The sequence below is a fragment of the Panthera leo genome, chromosome B2 (genome assembly GCF_018350215.1).
Source record: "Panthera leo isolate Ple1 chromosome B2, P.leo_Ple1_pat1.1, whole genome shotgun sequence".
In the NCBI taxonomy this organism is placed as follows: domain Eukaryota; kingdom Metazoa; phylum Chordata; class Mammalia; order Carnivora; family Felidae; genus Panthera; species Panthera leo.
This window is the reverse complement of record NC_056683.1, coordinates 64,178,637-64,203,240: the sequence shown is the minus strand read 5'-3', so window position 1 is coordinate 64,203,240 and position 24,604 is coordinate 64,178,637. Positions and strand designations below refer to the sequence as shown.

Below are 24,604 nucleotides of genomic sequence, written 5' to 3'. Positions count from 1 at the left end.
TAAAATTAATATAACTTTTCATAAAAATTCAAATATCGTCACAAAGAAAATGTTCAAAAGTGATCCAAATCAGAAATTACAGAGCCTACATTCTCAGACCACAGTGCAATAAAACATTTTTTTTAAGTTTAAATAAAAATTCAAACACCTTGGGGGTGGCTGCATGGCTCAATCAGTTAAGGGTCTGACTCTTGGTTTCAGGTCAGGTCATGATCTCAGAGTTCTTGAGTTTGAGCTCCACGTTGGGCTCAGTGTTGACAGTGTGGAGCCTGCTTGGGATTCTCTCTCTCTCCCTCTCTCTCTCTGTCTGTCCCCAATTCACTCTCTCTGTCTTTCTCTCAAAATAAATAAATAAATTAAAAAAAAAAAAGATCAACACTCAAACACTTTGGAAGTTATAAATGCCTTCCTAAAAAAAAAAAAAAAAAAAAAAAAAAAAAAAATAAATGCCTTCCTAAATTACAATCTAGAAAAAATAAAAAGAAAAGTAAAATCACAAACTTGTTTTAAAATAATGAAAACAGGAATGTGACTTAGCAAAATTTATAGAATGTGTGCAAGTGTACATATGTGGCCTGAACTATTTTTTGCTCCAATTAAAAACATAGTTTAAAAAATAAAACTGAATGTAACTTCAAGAAGTTCAAACAGAAGAATCTAAACAAAACAAAAAAATATTAAAAATAAATATATACATTAATGCTCAAGAAAAGAGAAAAACAGTAAAATTGGTAAATAAACTATAATACTGAATTAACAAAGAAGAACAGAGGAGTGATATCACCAAGATGGTAACACAGATTGTTTCTGATTTTGCTCCTTCTCACAAGAATAACTAACAACTATTCAAGAACAAGATACTATCAAGGGAATCCTAGAACATGAGAGTAAGGCAGACATACTCTCTGCATCACAGAGACCTAGACAGATTTCATTAGAAGGGTAAAAGTAGAGACTACACATTGACCACATTGCCCCAACCCCAGGCCAGCATAGCACCATGCAGACAGGTCTCCCCTGAGCCTCCAGTTCCTCCAGAAGGAAAAGAGAACCCAGGGGGGAATCAACCAGTCTCCCCCAGCATTGTGGGTTGATTTGTGAGAACTCCTACTCTGATCTTGCACCACGAGGACTGCAGGGGAACCTGCATGGCTCAGCCACTGGGAATCTGACCATGATGGAGAACAGGGGAGAGTTCACAATAACCAGCACCTGGATCTTGACCGACTGAGTTTTTTCCTGCAGTGACAAGTAGTAATCCCAACCAGCACTTTTGCTCATCTTCAGGTCAAGTTAAGGGGCACACTTTGACCAGGGAACTTGATGGGGTACAGATCTGCTTGATTCAGGTCCTCAAATGAGTTTTGCCAGCCCTAGAGACTGGTTTGGCCCTGCCCAGGCAAGGAGCTGAATCCCAGCCCCACCCACTGTGGAATGTATCTTCTGGCTCCATCTGACCAGAATGGCTGGAGACAATTCTTGGAAGCTGTGTGGTCAGTGACATTCAAGCTGAGAGGCAGGCAGGCAGATCTGAGTTTGCAAAACAAAACCAGTGGCCCTGTTCAGTCAGGGAACCTGGGATGCAGGTCAGCTTGGGTTAAGACAATAAATAAAAAGTTTTACCAGCTTTAGAGATGCTTCTTCCACTGAGCCTGGACAGGGAATCTAATTTGTAACTTCACTTATCACTGAATATAGCCTTCAGCTTCTCTGACCAGAGAACATAGCCAGAACACATGGAAAGCTGCATATACCATTCAACATATAATGGCACTTGAATAGGAATCACAGCCCAAGCCTTCCCCTGTCTGCAGAGAAAAACTGGTGGCCTCACCTGGCCAGGTAATTTAGTATACACTCTGAACTGATTCAGGTCCCCAAACAATAAGGAGTATAGACCCTGCATCCCATCCTGCTGCCCTGCCAGGGCGAAAAAGCTAATTCATAGCGCCATCTACTACTGAATATAGTACTCAGTCCTAAACATCTAGCAAGCCTGACCAGAGAATCTAGGCAAACACAGATCCTACCCTGCAACCTCATTTGGGTAGGGAAACAAGCCAACAGTTCTACGCAGCTGTTTTCAGCTAGTGGCAAACTTCCCTATCCCTGTCCTCAGAGTTTGAACAATTGCCTCACCCCAAAGTAGTCTGTAATAGCAGGCCCTGCCTACCCAAGGACATCACCAACAGATACACCCAGAAATCCAAATTAAACTGACTGGCAAAGAACTTTCTGCCCAAAGCAAACCTGTAAAGTCCAGAATAGGAGCTTAATTACTCAAATGCACAGATACTAACATAAGGAATCAAAGATCACAAAAAATCAGGTAACTATGACAACACAAAAAAAATTAATAAAGCTCCAAAAACTTACCATAAAGAAATGGAGATCTATGAAACATAAAAAAAGAATTCAGAATAATCCTCTTAAGGACATTTAGTGAACTTCAAGAAAACATATACAGACAACTAAACAAGATTAGGAAAATAGGGCATGAACAAAATGAGAAGTTCAACAAAGAAATGGAAAGCATCAAAAACAAAACAATACAAAATAAAAATCCACCCCAAATAGGAATATAAGTCTTAGAGCTGAAAAATACACTAACCAAACTGAGAAGCTCAACAGAGAGTTTCAAAAGTAGAATCAACCATGCAGAAGAAAGAATCAGCAACCTGCAGGATAGGACATTGGGAATTACCCAAAGAAGAAAAAAGAATGAAAAAAGAGTAAAGAAGGCTATAGGAATTATGAGACACATGAGAAGAAATAATTATGGGAATTCCACAAGGAGAACAAAAAAGGAAAGGACAAAAGTACATTTTAGAGAAAAAATTGCTGGAAACTTCCCCAACCTGGGGAGAAAAATGGACATCCAGATCCATGAGGCCCAAAGGATCCCAAAAAGTTGAACCTAAATAGGGCTACACCAAGACAGATTACAATTAAATTATCTAAATTCAAAGACAAAGAAGCAGTAAGAGAAAATAGAGGAGTTGTATACAAGGGAACCCCCATAAAGCTGGGTGAATTTCTCAACAGAAACTTTTCAGGGCAGGAGAGAATGGGATGGCATATTCAAAATATTGAAAGAAAATAACTGCCAGCCAAGAATTCTATAACCATTGAAACTGTCCGCCAGAAACAAAGGAGGAATAGGATCACCTGAGTGGCTCAGTCAGTTAAGCATCAGACTTTGGTTCAGGTCATGATCTCACAGCTTGTGTGTTTGGGCCCTGTGTTGGACTCTGTGCTGACAGCTCAGAGCCTGGAGCCTGCTTTGGGTTCTGTGTCTCCCTCTCTCTCTGCCCCTCCCCTGCTTGCACGGTCTCTCTCTCTCTCAGGAAATGAATAAATATTTTCAAAAAATTAAAAAGGAAACAAATAAGGAATAAAGACTTCCCTAAACAAAACCTGAGAGTTCATTACCACCAGATCTGCCTTAAAAGAAATGCTAAAGGTCATTCTTTGAGTGCAAGTAAAATAATACTAATTAACATCATAAAAACATAAAAGGTAGTGAAATCTCACTGGTAATAGTAAATACACTGTCATAGTTAGATTCTACAATATGGTATGGTGGCGCATAATCCACTTATGACACTAGTTTAAAAGTCAAAAGAAAAACTAACGTAATAGAAATTACCATAACTACAATAATCTGTTATTACACAATCTAAAACACCTGTAAACGATTACATCAATAACCTACAATGTGAGGAAGAGGAGAAGTAAAACTAGAGTTTATGAATTCTACCAAAATTCTATCTTTGAGAGAAAAAAGAACAAATTTCTGAGGAAAAACAAATTTTCTTTTCTAAGGAAACAAAGAACAAAATTATACCTTTAGAGAAGGAAGAACAAAGCAGGAGTCTTAACACTTTCTCAATCAATACTATAAAGCTATAGTCATCAGAACAGTATGGTACTGGCATAAAAACAGACAAACAGACCAATATAGAACAGAATCAAGAGCACAGAAATAAACCCAAGCATACATGGTCAAATAATATATGACAAAAGAGCCAAGAATACTCAAGAGTGAAAAATCGTTTCAATAAATGGTACTGGGATAATTGGATATTCGCATGTAAAAGAATGAAACTGGACCCTTATCTTACACCATTCACAAAAATTAACTCAAAATGGATTAAAGACTTACCTGTAAGACCTGAAACCATAGAACTCCTAGAAGAAAATATAGGAATAAAGCTCCTTGGCATGGGTCTCAGTAATGATATTTTAAATGTGCCAATTAAAGCACAAACAACAAAATAAAAAATAAACAAATGGGACTAAATCACACTAGAAAGCTTCCGCACAGCAAAAGAAACCATCAAAAACTGAAAAGAAAACCTATGAAATGGCAAAATGTATTTGTAAACCATATATCTGATAAGAGGTCAATATTCAAAATATATAAAGAAGTTACAAAACTCAATAGCAAAAAAACAAATAACCCAATTTAAGAAATGGGCAAAAGACATGAAAGGATGTTCATCATCAGTAGCCATTAGGAAAATGCAAATTAAAACCACAGTGAGGTGTCACCTTACTCCTGTCAGAATGGCCATGACCAAAAAGACAAGAGATAACAAATGCTGGTGAGAATTTGAAGAAAAGGGAACCCTTGTGCACTGTTGGTGAGATTGTAAAATGGTACGGCCACTATTGAAAACAGTATGAAGAATCCTCAAAAAATTAAAAATAGAACTACCATATGATCCAGTAGTTTCACTTCGAGGAATACATCCAAAGAAAATGAAAACAGTAACTCAAAAAGATATCTGCACCCCCATGTTCATTAGCAGCATTATTTGCAATAGACAGATGTAGAAACAATCTAGGTGTCCATCAATGAATGAATGGATAAAGTTGTAAATTGTAATTATATAATAAATAAATAAATAAATAAATAAATAAATAAATAAATAAATATTTATTATAATAATATGTTGTACATACATATATTCTTCAGCCATAAAAAATGAGGAAATCTTACCATTAGTAATAACATGGATGGACTCTGAATGCCTTATACTAAGTAAAATAAGTCAGACAGAGAAAGACAAATACTGTATCATCTCACTTTATGTGGAATCTAAAACAAACAAATTCATAAAAAAAGAGATCACACTTGTGGTTACCAGAGGCATAGGGTAGGGGAAGGTGGTCAAAAGGTACAAACTTTCAGTTATAAGATAAATAAGTACTAGAGACTTAATGTATAACATGATGACTATAGCTAACACTAGTATAAAATATATAGGAAAATAAAGTCAGTAAACCCTAAAAGTTCTCATCACAAGGAAAAAAATTTTCTTTCTTTCTTTCTTTTTTTTTTATTGTATCTATATGAGAAGATGGATGTTAGCTGAAACCTACTGTGGTAATCATTTCATAATACATGTAAATCAAACCATGGTGCTATATGCTTTTTTTATAGTTTATTTATTTTGAGAGAGAGAGAGAACAAGCAGGGAAGGGGCAGAGAGAGAAGGAGAGAGAGAGAATCCTAAGCAGGCTCTGCACTGTCAGAACAGAGCCTGATTTGGGGCTCGAACCAATGAACCATGAAATCATGGCCTGAGACAAAACTAAAAGTTGAAATCAAGAGTCGGACACTTAACCAACTGAACCACCCAGGCGTCTTGATGCTGTAGGATTTGAACTTACACAGGGACAAAACTGACATACTCATATGTCAATTATTTCTCAATAAAACAGAAATATATATATTATATATATTATATATACGTATATGGATATATATGGATATATATATATAAAAGAAAATCCAAAAGTGCTAGCAAACCTAATCAAGAACAAATAGTAAACTAATTAGAAGAAATAACATATAATCTTAAAAGGATTTAATAAGATTCATAGATGATTTTAAATATAATTTTAAAAGTATTAGCATAAATAAGCTAGCTTAATAAATCTGAAAATCTTAATAATAAGGATTCCAACATAATGAAGGAAAAAAGTGTGGACAAAAATTTATAAGACCAATATCAACTGAAGAACTGAAACTGAACAAGTTTTCAATAACTACCTGCAAGATAGCTGTAAAGTCAAGAGTGTTATCATTGAATACTTTTCAACTTCAGAAATAAATCATTCCTGTGATGTATACTTTGCTTGTGCATAGAAAAAATATGAAAAAAATGTTCTAACTCACTTTAAAAATCAGGTGACCCTCATAGTAAAACCTAAAAATACTAAGTATAGATGCAAGAGTTTGAATTACAAATTAGCATATTCAATTCAGATTATATTAAAATAATAATTTACTCTGAATAATTAAAAATCATCCTAAGAATCAATGTATATAATTCCTAATAAAAAACCACAAATAGACTGCAAAATAAATACATAAATGTTTCAACAGATATGGAAAATAATTTGATAAAATTTAATGTACTCTGGGTTTTAAATTTGCTTAATAAGCTCAAAATAAAATGATAATTCATTGGCATAATAAGGAATATTTATATGTAACATACAGCCAACATCATATTTTATAACAATACACTGGCAAATCATAAACTAGTCAAGAATATCTATTATTACCACTATGATTTCCATCTGTTGTAGAAGTGATAGCCAAAACAAAGAAAAAAACCATAGAAATATAAGGTGTATTTGTTAATTTAAAAACAAACTGGGGACAAATACAATTATTTATAGATAATATGTTTTTACCTAAGTAATCTAAAGTAATCAACTGAATAAAAAGTATTGGATATAATAACATAGTTCAGTAAAATGACCAAGTATAAAATAAATATATATAAATCAATCAAATTTCTGATATTTATAATATATAACCAAAATTAATGGAAGAATACCTCATTCTAACCAAATATCATAATAAACATTACCAAGAGCAATCATTATTTTAAGTTTATTTATTGAGAGAGAGTGTGTGTGTGCATGAGCAGGGGAGGGGCAGAGAAAGGGAGACAGAGAATCCCAAGCAGGCTCTGCACCGACAGGGCAGTGCCTGACACAGGGCTCAATCCCACAAACTGTGATATCATGACCTGAGCTGAAATCAAGAGTTGGATGCCCAACCAAATAAGCCACCCAGCCTTCCCCCTAAAGTAAGCTTTAAGAATTGTGTGGGACCTATACAATGAAAATAATGAGAGGTTGTAAGAAGAATAAAAAGACTTTCAGGAATAAAAGGACATACCTTGAGGATGAATGAGGAAAAAATAGGTTCATTTAATCCATCAAAATTCTAATGTGCATTCTTGGAGTACTAGTGCAATGCTAAGATATCTTTTTAAAGCAATTCCCAAAGTTTATCAGGAAAAAATAGGTAAAACTAAAAAAGATTTAAAAATTTAATGGGGAAAGTTTGTCTCAACAGAACCGAGTGGGATGTGAAAATAGATATAACACAGGAATAAAGTAGAAAGACAACAAGCCAACTACTCTAGCAGATTAAAAAGACAAAACAATGACAAGAATGAAAAAGTTCTGTGTGAGATTAAGGTGACAGACATCATAAGTTAGTGTAGACATAAAAGATTATTCATTAATGATGTGAGACAATTATTAAAAAAATGGAAATAAAATTAAGTTAGTTCCTCACTTTATACCATAAGATAAACTGTAGAATGATTAAAATATTCTAATGTTAAGAGGCACCTGGGTCACTCAGCCAGTTAAGCATCTAACTTTGGCTCAGGTCATGATCTCATAGCTCCTGAGTTGGAGTCCTGCGTTGGGCTCTGTGCTGACAGCTCAGAGCCTGGAGCCTGCTTCAGATTCTGTGTCTCCCTCTCTCTCTCTGCCTCTCCCCTGCTCGCACTCTGTCTCTGTCTCTGTCTCTGTCTCTCTCTCTCAAAAATAAACATTAAAAAATTATAAACATATTCTAATGTTAAAAACTGAAAACACACACACACTCTCCTAGAAGAAAATATGGAAAATAAGGGCACTTTTCAGATCTCAGGATGGGAAAATGCTTTCTAACTATAAAAGCATTGAAAGAACTCATGCAAGTAGTAGTATAAATTTGCCTACAGAGAATAAAAATTGAAACTTCCCTATGATAAGAAAGAGCATCAAAAACTGAAATTAAACATTCATCATCATAAAAAGTAAATATAATTTAAAAAGCACACAACTGGGAAAAATATTTGACATCGGTCTATGACCAAAAAATTTTCATATAGTTCATATATAAAGAGCTTATGTAAATCTTAAAATGACAACAGAAAAAAATGGCAAAGAATATGAAGTTTTTACTTCAGGAAAGAAGAAAAGATGGAAGGAGGGAGGGAAAGGGGGGGAGGGAGAAAGAAAGGGAGAGTTGGAGGTAGGTAAAGAAGCTAAGAAAAAGGGACAAAGTAAACATGAAGGAAAAAAAATCAAATTACTCAATTCCAAGTATTTTTGTTTTAAAGGGTATCTTTTTCACTTACAAAATTAGCTAAACTAAATTCTAAAGCCCAGTATTGTTGAAAATGATTTCAGAAATTGGAAAGACTTTTCTGGAAAGTAAGTTTGAAGCTCTACATCAAGAATTAATGCCCTTAGATTGAAGAGCTCTAGTTTTGGCCATTCATCTTATGGAATTAGGGAACATTTGAGGGCAGGAACATTCATTGTCACATTATACCCATATTAGTTGAATTTATCATTAATCACCAGAAATATTACAAAATATCCAACATTAGTTGTGAGGTGCATCACAAGTAATTTGTTACTATTAATAGTATAAGTACCAAACTAAACATTATTTAATAAATTAGAATACAGTCAAGGTTATCTCTGTAATATCACTCTTACTCCTATTACAATATACTTTGAGTGGGAATAAAAGGAACAGAGCAGTGGCAAATGCCCATGGAAATCTGCATAAACCAGAGCCTTTTTGAAAATGTTTATTTATTTTGAGGGGGCGGAGGGGCAGAGAGAGGAGAGACTGAATCCCAAGCAGGCTCCACACTGTCGGAGCAGAGCCCGACTTGGGGCTCAACCCCACAAACCATGAGATCATGACCTAAGCCAAAATCAAGAGCCAGAGGCTCAACCGACTGAGCCACCCAGGTGCCCCCAGAGTGTGCGTGAGAACTCACTGATTTGTGAACAACATATGTCTATGTGTGTTACAGAGGAGAAAATAATCAGAACCACTTATAGAACTGAGTTAGGTGCAGCCATTTAAGATATGCAATACAGACATTATAAACTTTGTTTTGGAAGAAGTTTGATAAGATGAGTAAATGTTCACTCTATGTTAGAGGCAGAAGGGAGGGTTGGGCACACAGTGATATGTGTTTTATGAAAGAGCTGGGAGGAAGTTGACCTGTGTTAGAAGTGGTGGTCTCTGGGAGTAATTTTTCTTTTTAATGCTTTCCTGAATTTTCCAAATATTAAGTAGTAAGTGGACATTACTTAATGGCCAGAAAGAAATTACTGTAAAATTATAAAGAGGTACAGAACATTTACAAAGTTATCCTATAATCCTTTTACCTTCCTGCTCCATATACGAATTAAAAATATGTAATAGTAAATATTTAGAGAAGAGGATTTATGCCTTTCTGATTAACCTCACAGAATCAATTCTATCATATACTGAAAAGAAAGACTCGGACAGCACAGAGTAACTTGATCCTCAGCATGTCTTCAGCTAACCTGCCAAAGACAATTTTGTAACTCCTTAAACATTACACAATTAAAAACTAAAACAAAATATAATCATGACATATCATTTTATCCTTCATGAAAATGTATCCTGTTCTTTGAGGAAAGGAGTAATAAAGACTAAATGGGTATACTTTAGTTAACAGTGTTCATTCTTAAGGGACTAAGTTAATGCCCTCTCCAGGGAGAAAAATAAAACAGCATTCAGTGACCTTCACTGAACTTCATGCATTAACCAACTGAAAGCATATCTTTTTTTTAATGCCCTGAAAAACATGCTTCAGGGTTATAGGGTTAACACAATACAAAATGCTGCCAAACTTCCTGTTATTGTTGTTGTTGTTCTTGTTGTTTTCTTAACCCAGGAATCTTCCTATGAGAATACAAGTTTCACATTGGGGTGATAGAAAGGAAGACTTCTGTCCCGTATCCATGCATCTTGTCCCAGAACTGCCTTTCTAATAACTCATGATTCTGAAGGGCACATAAAATATCGTAATAAGTGCATTTTGTGTTTTCATTTATTTCTTGGGAGAATAGCAGTCATTATTAATGTATGTTCTTGACATATCATTGGATTCACATTCCCAACCATTTTGAATTACTACTTAAAATAGTCTTGTGAGGAATGCTAAAAAAAAAATTCTCAACTAAGTTGCTGAAGCACAGTTGTTTTCTATGAGTTGTACTATTCTAATTCTGCTTTCTCAAACACTATGAATAGCTACCTCAGGGTTCTCAATCTTTAAATATTATTTTATAACACAGGAGTGTACTAGAAGTCTCTATTTTTTTACTTTTGGGGGAGGGAAATATCACTTTTCATATTTTTCATTGCTTGAAAGACAACATATAAATAAGGATTGATTTAAGTTTTGAAGTTGAGGGTACTATTTTCTTTATTTGTACATAAAAAGGGGTCTACACAGGGTTTCTCATCCTATGCACCACTGACATTTTTGACCAAATAATTCTGTGTAGTGGAGCGTTGTCCTGTACATCGTAGCATGTATAACAGCATCTCTGGCCTCTACATACCAGATTCCAATAGCACTCCCCTCCATACCACCCCATTTTGACAACCATAAACATCTCCAGACACTGCCCAAAGTCCCCTGGGGAGCAAAATCTTCCCTAGTCAAGAACTCTGGTCTAAGTCATATCACTCACAGAGAGCCACATGAGTATTACCTATCTTCTCTATCTACTCAAAGTCTTCAAAAAGTGAAATTCCTGTCTCTCAGATGTTGGGACTACTTGCTACTCTATTACTTTACTAGTCCTTAAGTAGTCTACCTAAGGTAAACTACTAAGCAACTAAGCAACTAAGACTTCCCTTAAAAAAAAAAATGAAAAAAAACAGCTGACAAAAAAACTAGAATTTAGATTTTAGAGGTAACTGTCACAATGAAAATCCATTTCACTTCTCTTGACATTATTTCCTTGTTTTTATTTGGTTGTAAAAGTCATCTAAATTATTTTATTGCAATGAATATTCAAACTTTTGGTTCAAAAGTCCAAGTAAAGAGATTTTCAATAAGAAGCAAATAACAATATAATTCATATAACACATACACTTTATTCTTAAACTTTAAAACTAATGTAGCAATAGAGAGTTGAGAATTTCCTTTTTATTATTTTACCATGTTTATTGGAAAATTATCAGAAAATACAGAAAAGTATGTGGATTACCATAATTCTGCCACATCAAGATAACCACATTTAGGTGTTGATCTTTCTAGATGTTATTCTATTCATATAAATATATTCTGTACTATATCCTTAATAAATCACAACTTACACTCCATCCTATGTGAATTAAACATAACATTTACTAGACATTAAGGAAAAAATTTGCAATGATAAATATACTTAGCTTTCTCAAACAACTATTTTTTACAGCACTAAAGCACACAATGTTGGGTATCTACTTTCAGCAATTATCTCCACATGCTACAATTTTTCTGTTTCTCTAACCCATATACTTCAGCGGTAACAAGAGAGAAGGGAACCCTCAGGTACAATTAGGGATTTTTTTTCCTTTTTTCATTCCATTCTATGTGTCATCTAGATATAGATGTCAAAAGTCCTAATTTTTCTGAGAATTCTAGGGGAAGGAAGAGAGGGACTTATATTTTCATGGCCACTCTTTATTTTCCTTTGTTCCATATGGATCCACTGAAACAAATAACTAAAACAAAACAAAAAAAAATCCTCACACAAGGCCATTTACATGTTTAGAAAGTCACTGAACATTTTCCCTTGAACCTTAGAAATCCTCTTAATGTCCCTTCTATCTCCACATTCAGGAAATCAGGAACAGTTTCAGAACCTTTGTAGCTCCCAACTCATACCACCTGCCTGATTTTCCATGCCCTTTCTCTTCTCTTAGGAGAAAGAGACATCGTCTCTGTTTTCTACAGAGTTCTTTACCCCCTGCTTGGTTGCCTGCACCACTTCTAGGTCAGTGGAGAGCCCTGAGAGTGTTGACGACACCAAATTCTTGATTATCGTTAAGATTTCCAGTCAGAAGAATCCTGGTAACAAATTAATCTAACTCCTCAATCCAAAAAAGGAATTGAGGAAACCACATGACTATTCTAATTTTATATTCACTGACCACAGTTAAAAGCATGGATCAAGGTAGTAGAATAGGCACTTGTGAATAATTAGGAGACCTGCGGACCTGAGACCAGGGACCCAACCTTACGTAACTGGGTAACAGAGGCCTCATCTCAATCACTGTGACTCCTTTCCATTCTCTATAAAATAAGAATAGAACCTATGCTAATAAGAACATTGGTGGCCCACATAATGGTCCACAAAGCATGTTCAAACAAATTGGCTGCTTCTGCCCTCAAAACAATACAGCAAGAGAGATACAGCATCTATAATTATTATCATCCTCATTTATAGGCCCAGAGGAATTAGTGGCCTGGTTGAATCCCATTGAAGTAGCAGAGCTCAAAACTGTCTTTGAATTCAAATACTACACCAAGTGTCTTCTCTCTATTTGGAGGGAAAACTATGAAGATATAATGACATTACATATATAAAGTTTCTTTCCAAATGAAAAAAAAAAAGTTAATGAAAACCCAACACGTATTGCTGTATTTATTTTCAGAGAACATTGGTAAGATGCAACCACATAAGAATGAGTTCAGGTATTTTCCACATTCTTTCCAAATGGCACAGTACATTATAAAATAAAACTTATCATATCAGGATTAAAACATTACACTATGATGGTAGTTTTTACTTTCATGATGATTCTTTAATTTTTCTGTACTTGCTTTTAACATTTATCCTGCTCCTTATCAACTGGCAGGTGATCCAAACATTTATTCAGCCTAGTCTCTTACACATGAGTGTGTCTACTTGTGTACATGTGTACACACACACACACACACAAACACACTCTTCCTCCAGGGTTTCTGATAATGATTTGTTTTTGCCTTGCCTTTGACTATTTACAACACAGACTGCAAGTCCAGCACATTCATTTCCTAAAATGAACTGATTCTAAGAGACTCCCAGGAGCATTTCACAGTGGCCCCAATATTCTTCACTGGCACAGAAAATTAACAATGTACTATATCTGAAAAATTTGAAGCCCCAAAAGCTCAAAAATGTGAACTCCTCAAATATTCTATGTTCTAGATTTCTAATTTCTTTTCCATAATTTTCATTCATTCCTCCCAATTGAACACATTTTTATTGAGTTTTCCCGTGTGCTGAGTCCAATGGTTTCAAATGATACAATTACTTCATCAAAAAAAAACCCTAAAAACAAAAAATAGGCATTTAACAAAAACCCTCTCCATACTTAATCTATACTAGAATTTGTGGGATCCAAAGGCACAGTTGTTCTCAAACACATAAAAGAGAATCCACTACATTAGGAATTGCTTTTGAAGGAAATAAAGTAATTTCACTATATATACATTATATTTGCTTTCTTAAACCACACATATATTCCTGGGGTGCCTGGGTACCTCAGTTGGTTAAGCTTCTGACTCTTGATTTCTGCTCAGGTCATGATCTCACGGTTCTGAGTTCAAGCCCTACATCAGGCTCCACGTTGACAGTGCGTACCACGTATATTTCTGATTAATATTTGTATTTCAGTACACTGGGACTCTAAACAACATTTTATCCTACCATAATTACCTTATTATTGTGGTTTCCCAACATATATTGATATAAATTTCATGCTATGACTTTTTTGCAATATTGAAAAATTTCATAAAAATAATATTCACATTTGGTTTAAAAAAAATAAGACAACAATCCTCCTCACACCCAATTGCAATAGTCTCAAAAAGGGAAAGTCTTTTGACTATGTTTACATTTTGGAGACTAAAAAATTTAGTTGAAAAAATATAAAATTGAAATAATAAAATAACTAATATATTTATATACTTATTATATATCTCTTCATGTGCTTGATTCTCATCTATGTAAAATGAGGCTTTAGATCCTCTACTGTAGTACTTTTCTCAGCATTTCTGTAATTTTGATAATCATATTATTATTTTAAGTGTTTTTGGAAATCTCTACTTACACTTCTGTTTCTTGTCCAATAAATTTTAGTCACTTTTTTGACATCACTCTAGGTGGAATAAGGCTGTTTATGCTTCTACTTACACCCTCAACTTTTGCTACTTTCTTTCCTCTTCTACCTCTTTCAGCTAACTATCCACTTACTTTTACTTTGTCAAGGTTGTAAAGTGAACTGTTAAATATTTGAGCTAATTAAAAAAATGTTCTTCTATTTAAGCCAGGCTGAATTGAGTTTTCTATCACAACAGAAACTCTCTTAAATTCACTGAGCACCCCAAACTGCTAACCCACTGGCCAGGAAAAGGGATGCTATAAAATGATTCTATTTTAGAAGCAAATATCATTGTTAAACCTATCAGTCATATTTGATCAAACCATATCTCATAAAACAAAATTATAAGATGAATTTCTTCAATAGTTCTAAGACAATATCGTACTCAGGAAAAGCCTTTCAAAAATAAAACCATTGTAGAATATTATTTGAAAACAGTGGGATACATTATTTATTTTCTAAAAGAGACACTAAAATTGAAGGAAATGGGTATGTATAGTGATCCTTGCGAAAAGATCTATTGCATTTGAAACATATTCTAGGGGTTACTGTGTTAAGTAAAAAGGCTACTGAAGGGTTACATGGAAAGCGACCATGACTTAATATAATTTATAATATGTATTTCACTTTATATTTAAGTCAAATATTCTTTTTATCAGGGAGACCTCTGAGTTTGCATAAAACATCCATTAATATATGTTCCCTCTAACTTTAACTTTTCTTTTTTTTAATGTTTTTTATTTATTTTGAGAGAGCGCGCGCGCGCTCCGAGAGTGGGGGAGGGGCAGAGAGCGAGGGGGACACAAAATTTGAAACAGGCTCCAAGCTGTCAGCACAGAGCCCGACGTGGGGCTCGGACTCACAGAGTGTGAGATCATGACCTGAGCTGAAGTCAGACGCTTAACTGACTGAGGCACCCAGGCGCCCCTAACTTTTCAAAATCAGTGTTAATAAATTATCCCTATTTTGTACTATACTTTTCTGCCTCTCTGAAGAAGGTTTTGAGATTCTACACCTAGTGAATCAGATTCCTCTTCCTTTGCGAAGCAAAACCACAGCAGTCTCAGAACTTCATGTTGTCTTCACTATATACTCTGCTTACGTTATGCTCAGCTTATCACACCAGGGTTTATGTATGGTTCAAAATATGTTATTCATGCCTGTAATAATTCACATCATTTCAGAAAGTATTTTAGGTAGCTTCAATAAATGCATGCATACAAATATAAGCTAGTAATATATAGGTGAAAAATAATAAGCCAAATATTATGTTTATAAAAAATTTGCAATGAAACAGGCCATAATACCTTCCTAAATTGAGCTGTAAATTTTGTTCTGAGCTTCCTGATAGTTGAAATAAAAAGAAGTTGCAAAGATTTCAATTCAGGGGAAACAAAATTTCTGTTAATACTAAACTCTAAAAGAAATTTCCCTTAGGGACTGTGGTCCGAAATAAAATGAGGAGGGAAACCTAGTGTGCCATTACCAGTGTTTTTTGGAATTTTCTCCCTGTTCCCCCATATGCATATAAAAGTGTCTTGCCATAAATACATCCCACAATGAGAACACTCTGCAGGGTCAGGTTCAAGCAATCAGAAAAACACAAGTTTTGTAAAAGCAGAGTTAAAGAGATCTAATGTCATGGTTCACAAAAGGAATTTTCCCGCATCCATGTCAGAACCAGAAAGAAAAATGAACAAATTATTTTTCTGTTCTCTCTATATAGATATTATTTCACTATTCCTAATAATATCATTTTCAAATGAGTAAACTGCATTCAGTTAATTGGAGAGAAGTCAAACAGAAGCCTGATTTGCCAAAGACACATAAAAATTCAGAGGCATATCAATGATCAGAATCCAGAAGATATGAATCAAGTTATTCTTCATACTTATTCACGAGGGAGTCTTAAGATGATTGTATCTTAAATGTAACAATACAGAAAAAATCAAATTGTCAGTAGTCATATACCAAGATCATGTGATACAACTTATTAAAGGCTGTATGTTTCTGTATTTAAAAAAAATTATCTCTACAAATGCTAAAACTACCCCCAAAGTCACAGCTTCTCTAGTAAACATTTAAATGTGTGTTAAAACTGGCAGCTCTCTAAGAGTGACAGCTCTCTTGTTCCATATTGAACAAATGATGAAGAAATCATTGATGAAAAACTTTGAAAATATCACTTACTGAACGAAATATCACCACAATGAAGTCAGAAATATTACCCAGACAATTGATAAAATATTCATTCCCTTTAATAAGTGGGTATGGAGTCATCAATTATCAGGAAACTACCAAACACTGGTTTTGACTTAAATACACTTAATAAGTCATGGTCATTGGATTCATACTGATTGATTCTTCCACAATTTTCACTCAGAAAATGAAATCTGTGCAGTTAATTAGTTGAAAATAACAACTGCTGGTTCAATTAAACTTAACAAATTTCACATTCTAGTGTTACCATATGTACATTTGTTTGAAGTAATAATTAAACTTCTGTATGAGATTGCATATTTTGGAACAAAGTAAACAAATTACATTATGACATGGAAATATCTCTAAAAATACACATTTGCTTTCCTCTTTGAAAATTAAGCACAAATGCTTTAAGTGAATCTCTAATAAATGGCTGCAAAAGTTACTTGATTATATAGGTATAAATTTGACATAGCCATTAATAACTTCTACATAAAACTATGCACACTGGCAGTCAAAGGATACATTAAATTTCTCTCTTAAAACCATATCCATTAAAAAAAGAAAAAGAAAGAACAAAGAAAGACAAAACAAAACTTAGGAATGTTGCTTTGCTCTAGAATTAAGAGGCTGGAGCTTCATTCATATTTAAGTTATAGGAAAAATGATGGGATCAAAAAATATTTCAAGTTGGAAAAATGTGCAGAGGAAATATTGCTGGGCTTCTCGTAGGCAAGTACCTTGATACTTGCTTATTAGTAAAACAGAAAAAGAGAATAAACATATTTCAGGCTACTGTGCACTTGGTACAACATCTCACAAAATCTTAACAAATGCTATCTAGGTGGATCTCAAAGCACCTTGATAAGGCATGCAGAGTTAGGGATATGATGTTTTGTTAACAGTTAGCCATTAAGAGATTTGCTCAAAGTCAATCAAGAATCTGGATCTTTTGACAAAACTCAGACTTGGGGTCTAAGCCTAAGCAAGGCATAACAGTTATAAGTGTGATTTGATTTTAACATTTGCAAATATGTGTTACCAAAAACTGTTTTCATCACGGCGTAGTCCACTTTCAATAAAGAGTTCAATAAAGTTTACATGACCAACAATAACAATAGCTAAGGAATCCTATTCATATCAAATAAATAACTATAGAGTGACTATTACTTGCAAAGTATTGTGATTAACAACTAGAGTCATTTATAGCAAGTGGTTTATTCAAGTCCTTTCTCTCTATATATGATAATTTTCTATTCAGCTATTTTATCCAACCTCTACTGAAGACACTGTGTGACTTTGTTACAGAAATAAAGTTCACATTACAGATGATTTGTATATAAAACTACATTTTCACTCGAGTGCAATTTTCTTTTAGGAAAAAAAAAAGTTGGCAGTGCCATGATCACCCGCGTTTTAGAGCAGGATAGAAACTAACTTCTGTTTCAGATACCTGGTGTTCTGGCAAACATTAATACAAATCCATCAGCCTGAGGACTGTCTGTCCGGTTAGACGCTTTAAAGCAATGTTCTAAAAGTAAAGGCCTTAATTTGAACAGTCAACAGTGCTACTACGTGTTTGTGCAGTTTTCTTTCACATGATCTTTCGGCAGAAAAAGAGTTTAAAAGTAGGGATTGAGGTGACCTACAAAAGCAGTACGTCCAGCGTTCCCATTTTCGTCAACACCTTCTATTACAATACAGTAATTTAAGGACCAGACCTGCCTCCATAGACTCGCTTCGTGACACAGCTCCGGCCGGCCGGACTTGACTTGCTCTGGGCGCCGGGATCTGGGTCCCACCTCAGGTCTCTGAGCTGTTTGTTCCCAGTGGATCAGGGCGGGTGTGTTGCCGGAGTCGTGTTCCATTGGCTACACTCTTGGGGACTGGCCGGGCTTTCCGACACTTGATTGGACGGAACTGCCCCCTGTAGGCCGAGATCATTGGAGGGTGCGGGAGCCAGGGGGCGGAGCGGGTTCCCCAGGATTCTTGACCGAGCGCGCTCAGCTGCGGAGCAGGGCGCCCGGCGCCCGGTTGGAGCTGGGCTGGCGGCCGCGGAGGGAGGACGGGAGGGTCCTGGCGTGGAAAGGGTCTCTAAAGAGTAGTGCGGTACCGGGGCTAGTAGCCGGCTGCCCCGAGGTCAGTTTCAGATATCCCCAGGCGGCGGCGGCTCTAAGACAGCATCTGTCACCGCTCTTACACAGTCCTCCTTGGGCCGGGCTTCGCTAGCGGCGGCTGGGAAGACGCGGGACCTAGCGTGACGAGCCCATCAGCTGTCAGGAGAGCGGCGAAGCGACCCGAGGGCGGCGGCGAGAGACACACAAAGAACGCGGTGAGCGGCGGCGGCGAAAGGGGGCGGCAAATTCGGGACGGCAACTCCCGGCCGCGCCCGCCCGTGCCGCCGCCGCCGGGGCTGGGTCCGAGGCCGCGGAGACAATGCGGCCGGGCTCCGACCCCGCGCGCCTCAGAGTGCGGGCGCCTGCATTCCCCCGGCCCCTATTTGACCGTCCCTCGGCTCGCCCAGCCCCCTCCCGGCCAGCTTGGCCCCCGCCCGGGGAAGGGGCGCCCCCTCGCTCCCGCAGCCGGGAAGGAAGTCGGCCCGCGGCCGCCGAGCCCGGCAACTTGCGAGCCTGGAAAAGTTTGCGGCGCCTCCGCGGGGCGGCGCGGCGCGGCGCGGCCCGCCCCTGGCGTCCACGGTCACCGCCGGTGACTTTCTGGACTCGTCGTCAGCCCGGGCCGCGGCGCGGCCGGTGGCGACTGCGGGGAGGGCCAGAGTACGTCCGAGGGCTCCCGCGCAAGGGGCTGCGGGTGAGTTGGCTTTTCCGGCACGAGGGGCTTCAGCGGTCCGGGGTGTCTGGGTTTGGGAGAAGGCAAGGAGGGTGCATTTTACTACTTTTTCGAGCAGGCGGGGAGAACAAATAAAAGTGCGATTGCTTAAGAGTCGCTGACCTGCCACTGACTTGTGAACCGTATCGGTGGGAACCTTTTAGGAGCCAGAACTACTGAGGGCCTGTGCGGCGTGGGGGTTGGGAGGTGGAAAGATTAGAAGGTCGCGCACCAGCCCTGCCTGTAACTGGCTCTGCGTGACCTTGGACAAGTGACTTAACCACTTAGATCTCCTCATCGGTGATACATGAGGCTAGAGCTACATGATCTGTGGTGTCTTCCCGTTTTTTAAATACATCTCGGTTTGAGATTTTCCTTGGGCCTCAGCATGGTACACGAATTATGAACCAGTAGGCCAGGATGTATTTACAGGCGCATGGATTCACCTTTCAGCCTGCTGAGAAGTAACTTTTAAGTCTGATGTTTTCAAACAGTAATATTTGAAGGTTTGAGAGGGTTTTTTTAGTGAGAAATAAACTATCCTTTGCTTAAAAACACTTCTTAAAACTGATCTACTTTGCTGCACCATTTGGAGTAGTAGGAGCCAGGCTGGGGACAGAGAACCAAGCCTGAGGGTAAAGTGGCAGGTGCCTCCAGCGATCCCTTCATCCCATCTCTGACTCAATTTAGGGGGAGAACAAGGCTCTTATTATACACACGAGAGAGTAAACAGGGCAGGTGTTTTGTTGTCACTGTTTTTCTGTATTGCTTCTTTCTACTGAAAACTTTTGTGTGGAGGGCAGTGGGGGAGTAGTGGTCTCTAACTTCTGGCAAAGGAAAAGAAAATGTCACTTACAACCAAAGTAAGTCTTAAACTAATGTAAATCTTCCTTACAGAAACAGTAACACATAATGCAAGTACATCTTGATCTAATTTTAATGAAGGATTGAAAAAAGCTGCTATGTTCAGTATCACTGATGCCAAGATGGCTTACTTACATAATCTTCTTTGTTGGGATGTGTTAGTGACGTGTATAATTTTGATAAATTATTAATGTTAAAGGTTTAGTCTGAGAATGCTTTTGGAATATTGTCATTACAGGTTGTGTTGCAATACAATGGAGTGCTAACTTTCCTTTATAATGATAACCTGCATTTTTTCCCCAAAAAGTGAAATCAAGCATTTTCCCTAACCCAAATTCTTTTAACTATTAAACATATATTCGTCAGTACAGAATACAGGAGAAGTTATTTTGTTCTCTCAATAATAAATTTTCCCAGTTTTCTCATTATTTATGAGCATGCCTTCTAGGAGTTAGGTGCTCCACTGGACATTTTCTCTTCTCGTGGAGCTTATAACAACAAAAGATGATTTCTTTTAATGTAAGTGCCTAAGTATACTCAATAAATACTCACTGGAAAAAATACCCAGTGCTCAGATCAGAATAATTTAAAATTCTTTTCGCCCATCCTTAAAGAGAATCATTATCATGCTTTGGGGGAAAGAGAGAAGGTGTCAAAGGAAACTGGCAGAAAAACCGAGCTTAATTCCAGTATCTATCCTGAAAGATTGTATTTTAAAATAGGGATACAGATTTAGAAACAGACAAAGACAATTGATAGGGTTTATAGGCAAAAGATAGCAATACTGATTTAACATAATACATTTTATGACCTAGCTTTCTTTGAAGAGCACAAACCTTTGAAAAGGTATGTTTCGTGAATTATCAGTAGTTGTTTACGTTGTGATTGAATGTCTAATTAAATGGCCAAATCATAACCATAATATTTCAATAGAGTGTTATCTGATTTTTAAACTCATTGTTAAAATAACATGAAATGAACCTTTCAATGTAGTTGCATGAAGGAAAGTATACCTTTTGAAATCAACTAAATCTGCAGTTAAAAAATTAACTCCAATCTTACACCAAATATAAAATAAGCACTGGAAGTAGCATCTTTCCAAGAAGGTCTTCACTCTAGACAAATGCTATGTGTGTAGAGGGATCCTGTGTGGACCACATCATGGATAAAATATTCTGATTTTCCTAAGGGAAAATAGTCTATGTATGTGTAATAGTCTATTTGTTGACATAAGGAATTTAAGTCCCCAATATTTATAAGCCTGGAAACTTCTGGAAAGCCTTCTAGCCTTATTTAAAAGTAACCACTCAACCTAAAACATGGCATTGATATTTGAACAACAAGCTGACTTTGTAGAATGTGCATTCTCCTCATAGCAGGTTTGCTGGTTTGGCTGTCTTCCAGGGGGTTAGAGCAGTGAAGTGAGTATGGTCCTTTGACCACTTGTATCAGAATCTTCTGTAGCACCTGCCAAACTTCAGACTGCTGGGCAACTTCCTACACTTAAAGGATCAGAATGTCTGTGAGCAGAACCTAGAGTCTGTATTCTTAATAAGCTTCCTCCCAAAGTGAGAATTAATCACACTAAATTTTGAGAATTAGAGTTTTCTTGCCAATGTTTAATGGCAACTGTTGCTTTCCCCAGGAACATTTAAAAAGTACTCCTACCCCACCATGCTCTCTGCCCTGATCACTTCCTCTCCAGCACCAAAATTGGTGGTTTCATCTCTTAATTGTGGCCAGGGATCTCCTCACAAGCCACTTCTATAAGCAAGCCAAAATACCACCTACCTTCTAATTAATAAGCACAGTTAAGGCTGCTTTGGAGCACAGGGCCAAGAGACCCCTTCTACTGTGGGATATCCCCACCACCCTGTCTTCCAGTCACCTCCTAAGTCAACTAGAGAGATTAAGTTTCAAGCAAATAATTGGGAATGGACCCCAAGGAGCAGAAGGTGTGAGAGGGAACAGAGCTAGAATGCAGCATGGAAACCTATCCCCTCAACATAGTTTAACACTCATATTTGATGATTTTAGTTCTCAAGCTGATACTTTGGCAGTCAAGCGAGTGGCTGAACCCAGGCCCCATGCTGTCTGTTATTAAAACTTTCATTTGCAAACCCATAAAATGGCTTTTGTAACCTCTGTATGCATAAAACCCCAACATTTCAGTATTTTCATGTTTATTGAAGAAAAAGGGAAGAGTTTAGGAGAGAAGTTCAAAGCATAGGCTAAGGGGTCAGCCACACCTGATACAAATCCTAGCTTTACCATTTATTAGCTAGGTGACTTTGAGCTGTACCCTCTACCTACCCTCTATGCTTTAGTTTCCTTACTTGGAGTTTCCAACTCCAACGCCTCATAGGAGTTGTTTTGGTAATTATGTAATACACAAATTAGTGACAGATAATAATTTTCACTCAGTACATACTCCATATGTGTACTTTTAATTTATTATAGTAATTTTTTTAAAATTTCTTTTCTAGCCCTGGAGAGTTGCTGTAGAAGAGGGATAAGAGAGGAAGACAACACAGGAGGAGATAAGTCACTCTGGATACAAGGGAAGGTCATACCGCTATATAGTAATTATTGAGCAGAGGGGAAAGGGACAAGGGAAGGAGTAGACTGCAGTCCAGCTAATAACCTGGGTTTCCTCATGTATCACCCTGGCTCAGGTGCTGTCTCCTCTACCCCCTCCCTTTTTATACCCCTTTATTTAGTACTTAAATACTTTTCTGATTCACTTTGAGAAACATTGATTATGTTGTCTGCCTCAAAATGTTAATCTTGGTTTTGGATTTTAGGCTCTGTGATCCTCAACCTTGCAATGGCTTAGGGGTACCAACTGTCTCCTCTTGGAATCTAGCCTTTGGAATTATTGAAGGGCAGAGATTTCTATCTCTGACCCCAAAGGAATAGATCCAGAATCCATCTCCAAATTTGCCTTGTTAGAGAAGTGTATGCCGTCAAGACATGGCGATGTGATCAGACAGGCCACTGCCCCTGACTTTGAAAAATACCTTTACTTTCTAGAGCTCATGTACTTTCCAAAGTACTTTGTCTCTCATTAGCTTACTTTCCCCTTACAAACAGTCCTGTAAAATATTGATCTTAGTAGACAGACTCCTACAAGGCCCCTCAAATCTTGCAAGGCTATTCTTCGCTATCTTCACATCATTTTTTTTTTATTTTCCTAAAATTGAAAACCTTTCATCACTTTCTGTTTGTACCCATATCAAATGGAGCCTCCTCTGCTTGGCTTATATGATGACCTTAAAACCAGTGTCCTATCCTACTCTGAATATATTCTCCACATAGTTCCTGGAACATGGAACACTTAACCACCGGCCTTAGCCCATATTGCTTCCCTTATTAGTGATGCCTCCTCGAACCGCTCAGATTCTACCCATTCTTCAGTTTCTAACTCCTCCTTGGAGCCTTCCTAGATCATTAATTCCTTAAAGATTACATCTTGCTCTGAATTCCAATGGTAGCTACAGCTATTTGGTCAATTATAACCTGGTATTAAAGTCCTAATGGAGAAAAATATAGCATAAATTTGATAAGTAGAAGAAAACACTAGACTAAGTCAGTTTTAGAAGACTTGATGTCTACTAAAGAGCTGTGGGAGCCAAGCCAGATTGCTTTACCTTTGTGGTTTAACATTTTCTGAGCTGTTAACGTTAAGAGTTTGGGGCAGATGATGTCGATGGTTCCTTCTCATTCTGAGGCTTTGGGACAACTTGACCTTCCTAATGTCGGATAGGATTGGGGCTCTTAATTGACTTCTTGGATAAAAAGGTCAGGAATGGGCACTCAGTTCCTTCAGGACTTGTTCTATCCCACAGATTTCTGATGCTAAACATGGCAATTTTTGAAAGCTGTCTACCTTTTTTGTTAAGCTTTTTAACTACAAGCACTCAGGGAAGGTTAATGGGGGTGAATTAGGTAGCAGGATGATGCATTAAGGATAATAAAGAGTCATTTTGTGAATGACTTCCTATGAGGGAATAAATAAGGTCAGCTATTGAATAAACCATACATCTTAGCATTTAAAATTTACTTTGCATTTCATCTTCATTGAGTAGTGCTATATATAAAATTCAGTTATATTTTCTTCTTAATCCTTTCATAAGTTGAAAAACGTTAAAATAGTCAAACTGTAGGATAGACACTAGATTACTTTCCATAGTAATCCATGTTGTAAGTCTGCGTGTCTGTGTGTGTGTGTGTGTGTGTATGTGTGTGTGTATCATATGCACATTACACTTAAATTAAGAAGGGTATCCCTAAGTTATAAGGTGCCATTATACATTGACCAGATTTAAGAAGAGTATCTCTTTAAAATGTGTTGACATTTAATTGACCTTTGAAAGTTCATTCTGTTAATCATACTCAAAGTGCTAAAGCTATGGTTGACTGCTCTGG

At 37.0% G+C, this 24,604-nt stretch overlaps 1 protein-coding gene and 1 long non-coding RNA gene across 2 annotated transcripts in view; both read right to left on the bottom strand.

Annotated features, from left to right (window-relative positions):
• The window catches only part of LOC122219071, a 37,807-nt gene extending 19,501 nt beyond the window's left edge, over positions 1 to 18,306 (bottom strand). Inside the window, exon 1 of the long non-coding RNA XR_006202248.1 lies at positions 18,208 to 18,306. This is a non-coding gene — a long non-coding RNA (uncharacterized LOC122219071). The remainder of the gene's footprint in view (positions 1 to 18,207) is intronic.
• Positions 18,307 to 18,320: 14 nt separating this feature from the next.
• On the bottom strand, positions 18,321 to 18,971 carry LOC122220704 (classical arabinogalactan protein 9-like). Its single transcript, XM_042940393.1, has 3 exons — positions 18,964 to 18,971; positions 18,703 to 18,899; positions 18,321 to 18,562 (listed from the first exon to the last, which is right to left on the bottom strand). Exons 1-3 carry the CDS (start codon positions 18,969 to 18,971, stop codon positions 18,321 to 18,323), a joined length of 447 nt encoding a protein of 148 aa, XP_042796327.1.
• Positions 18,972 to 24,604: the final 5,633 nt, after the last annotated feature.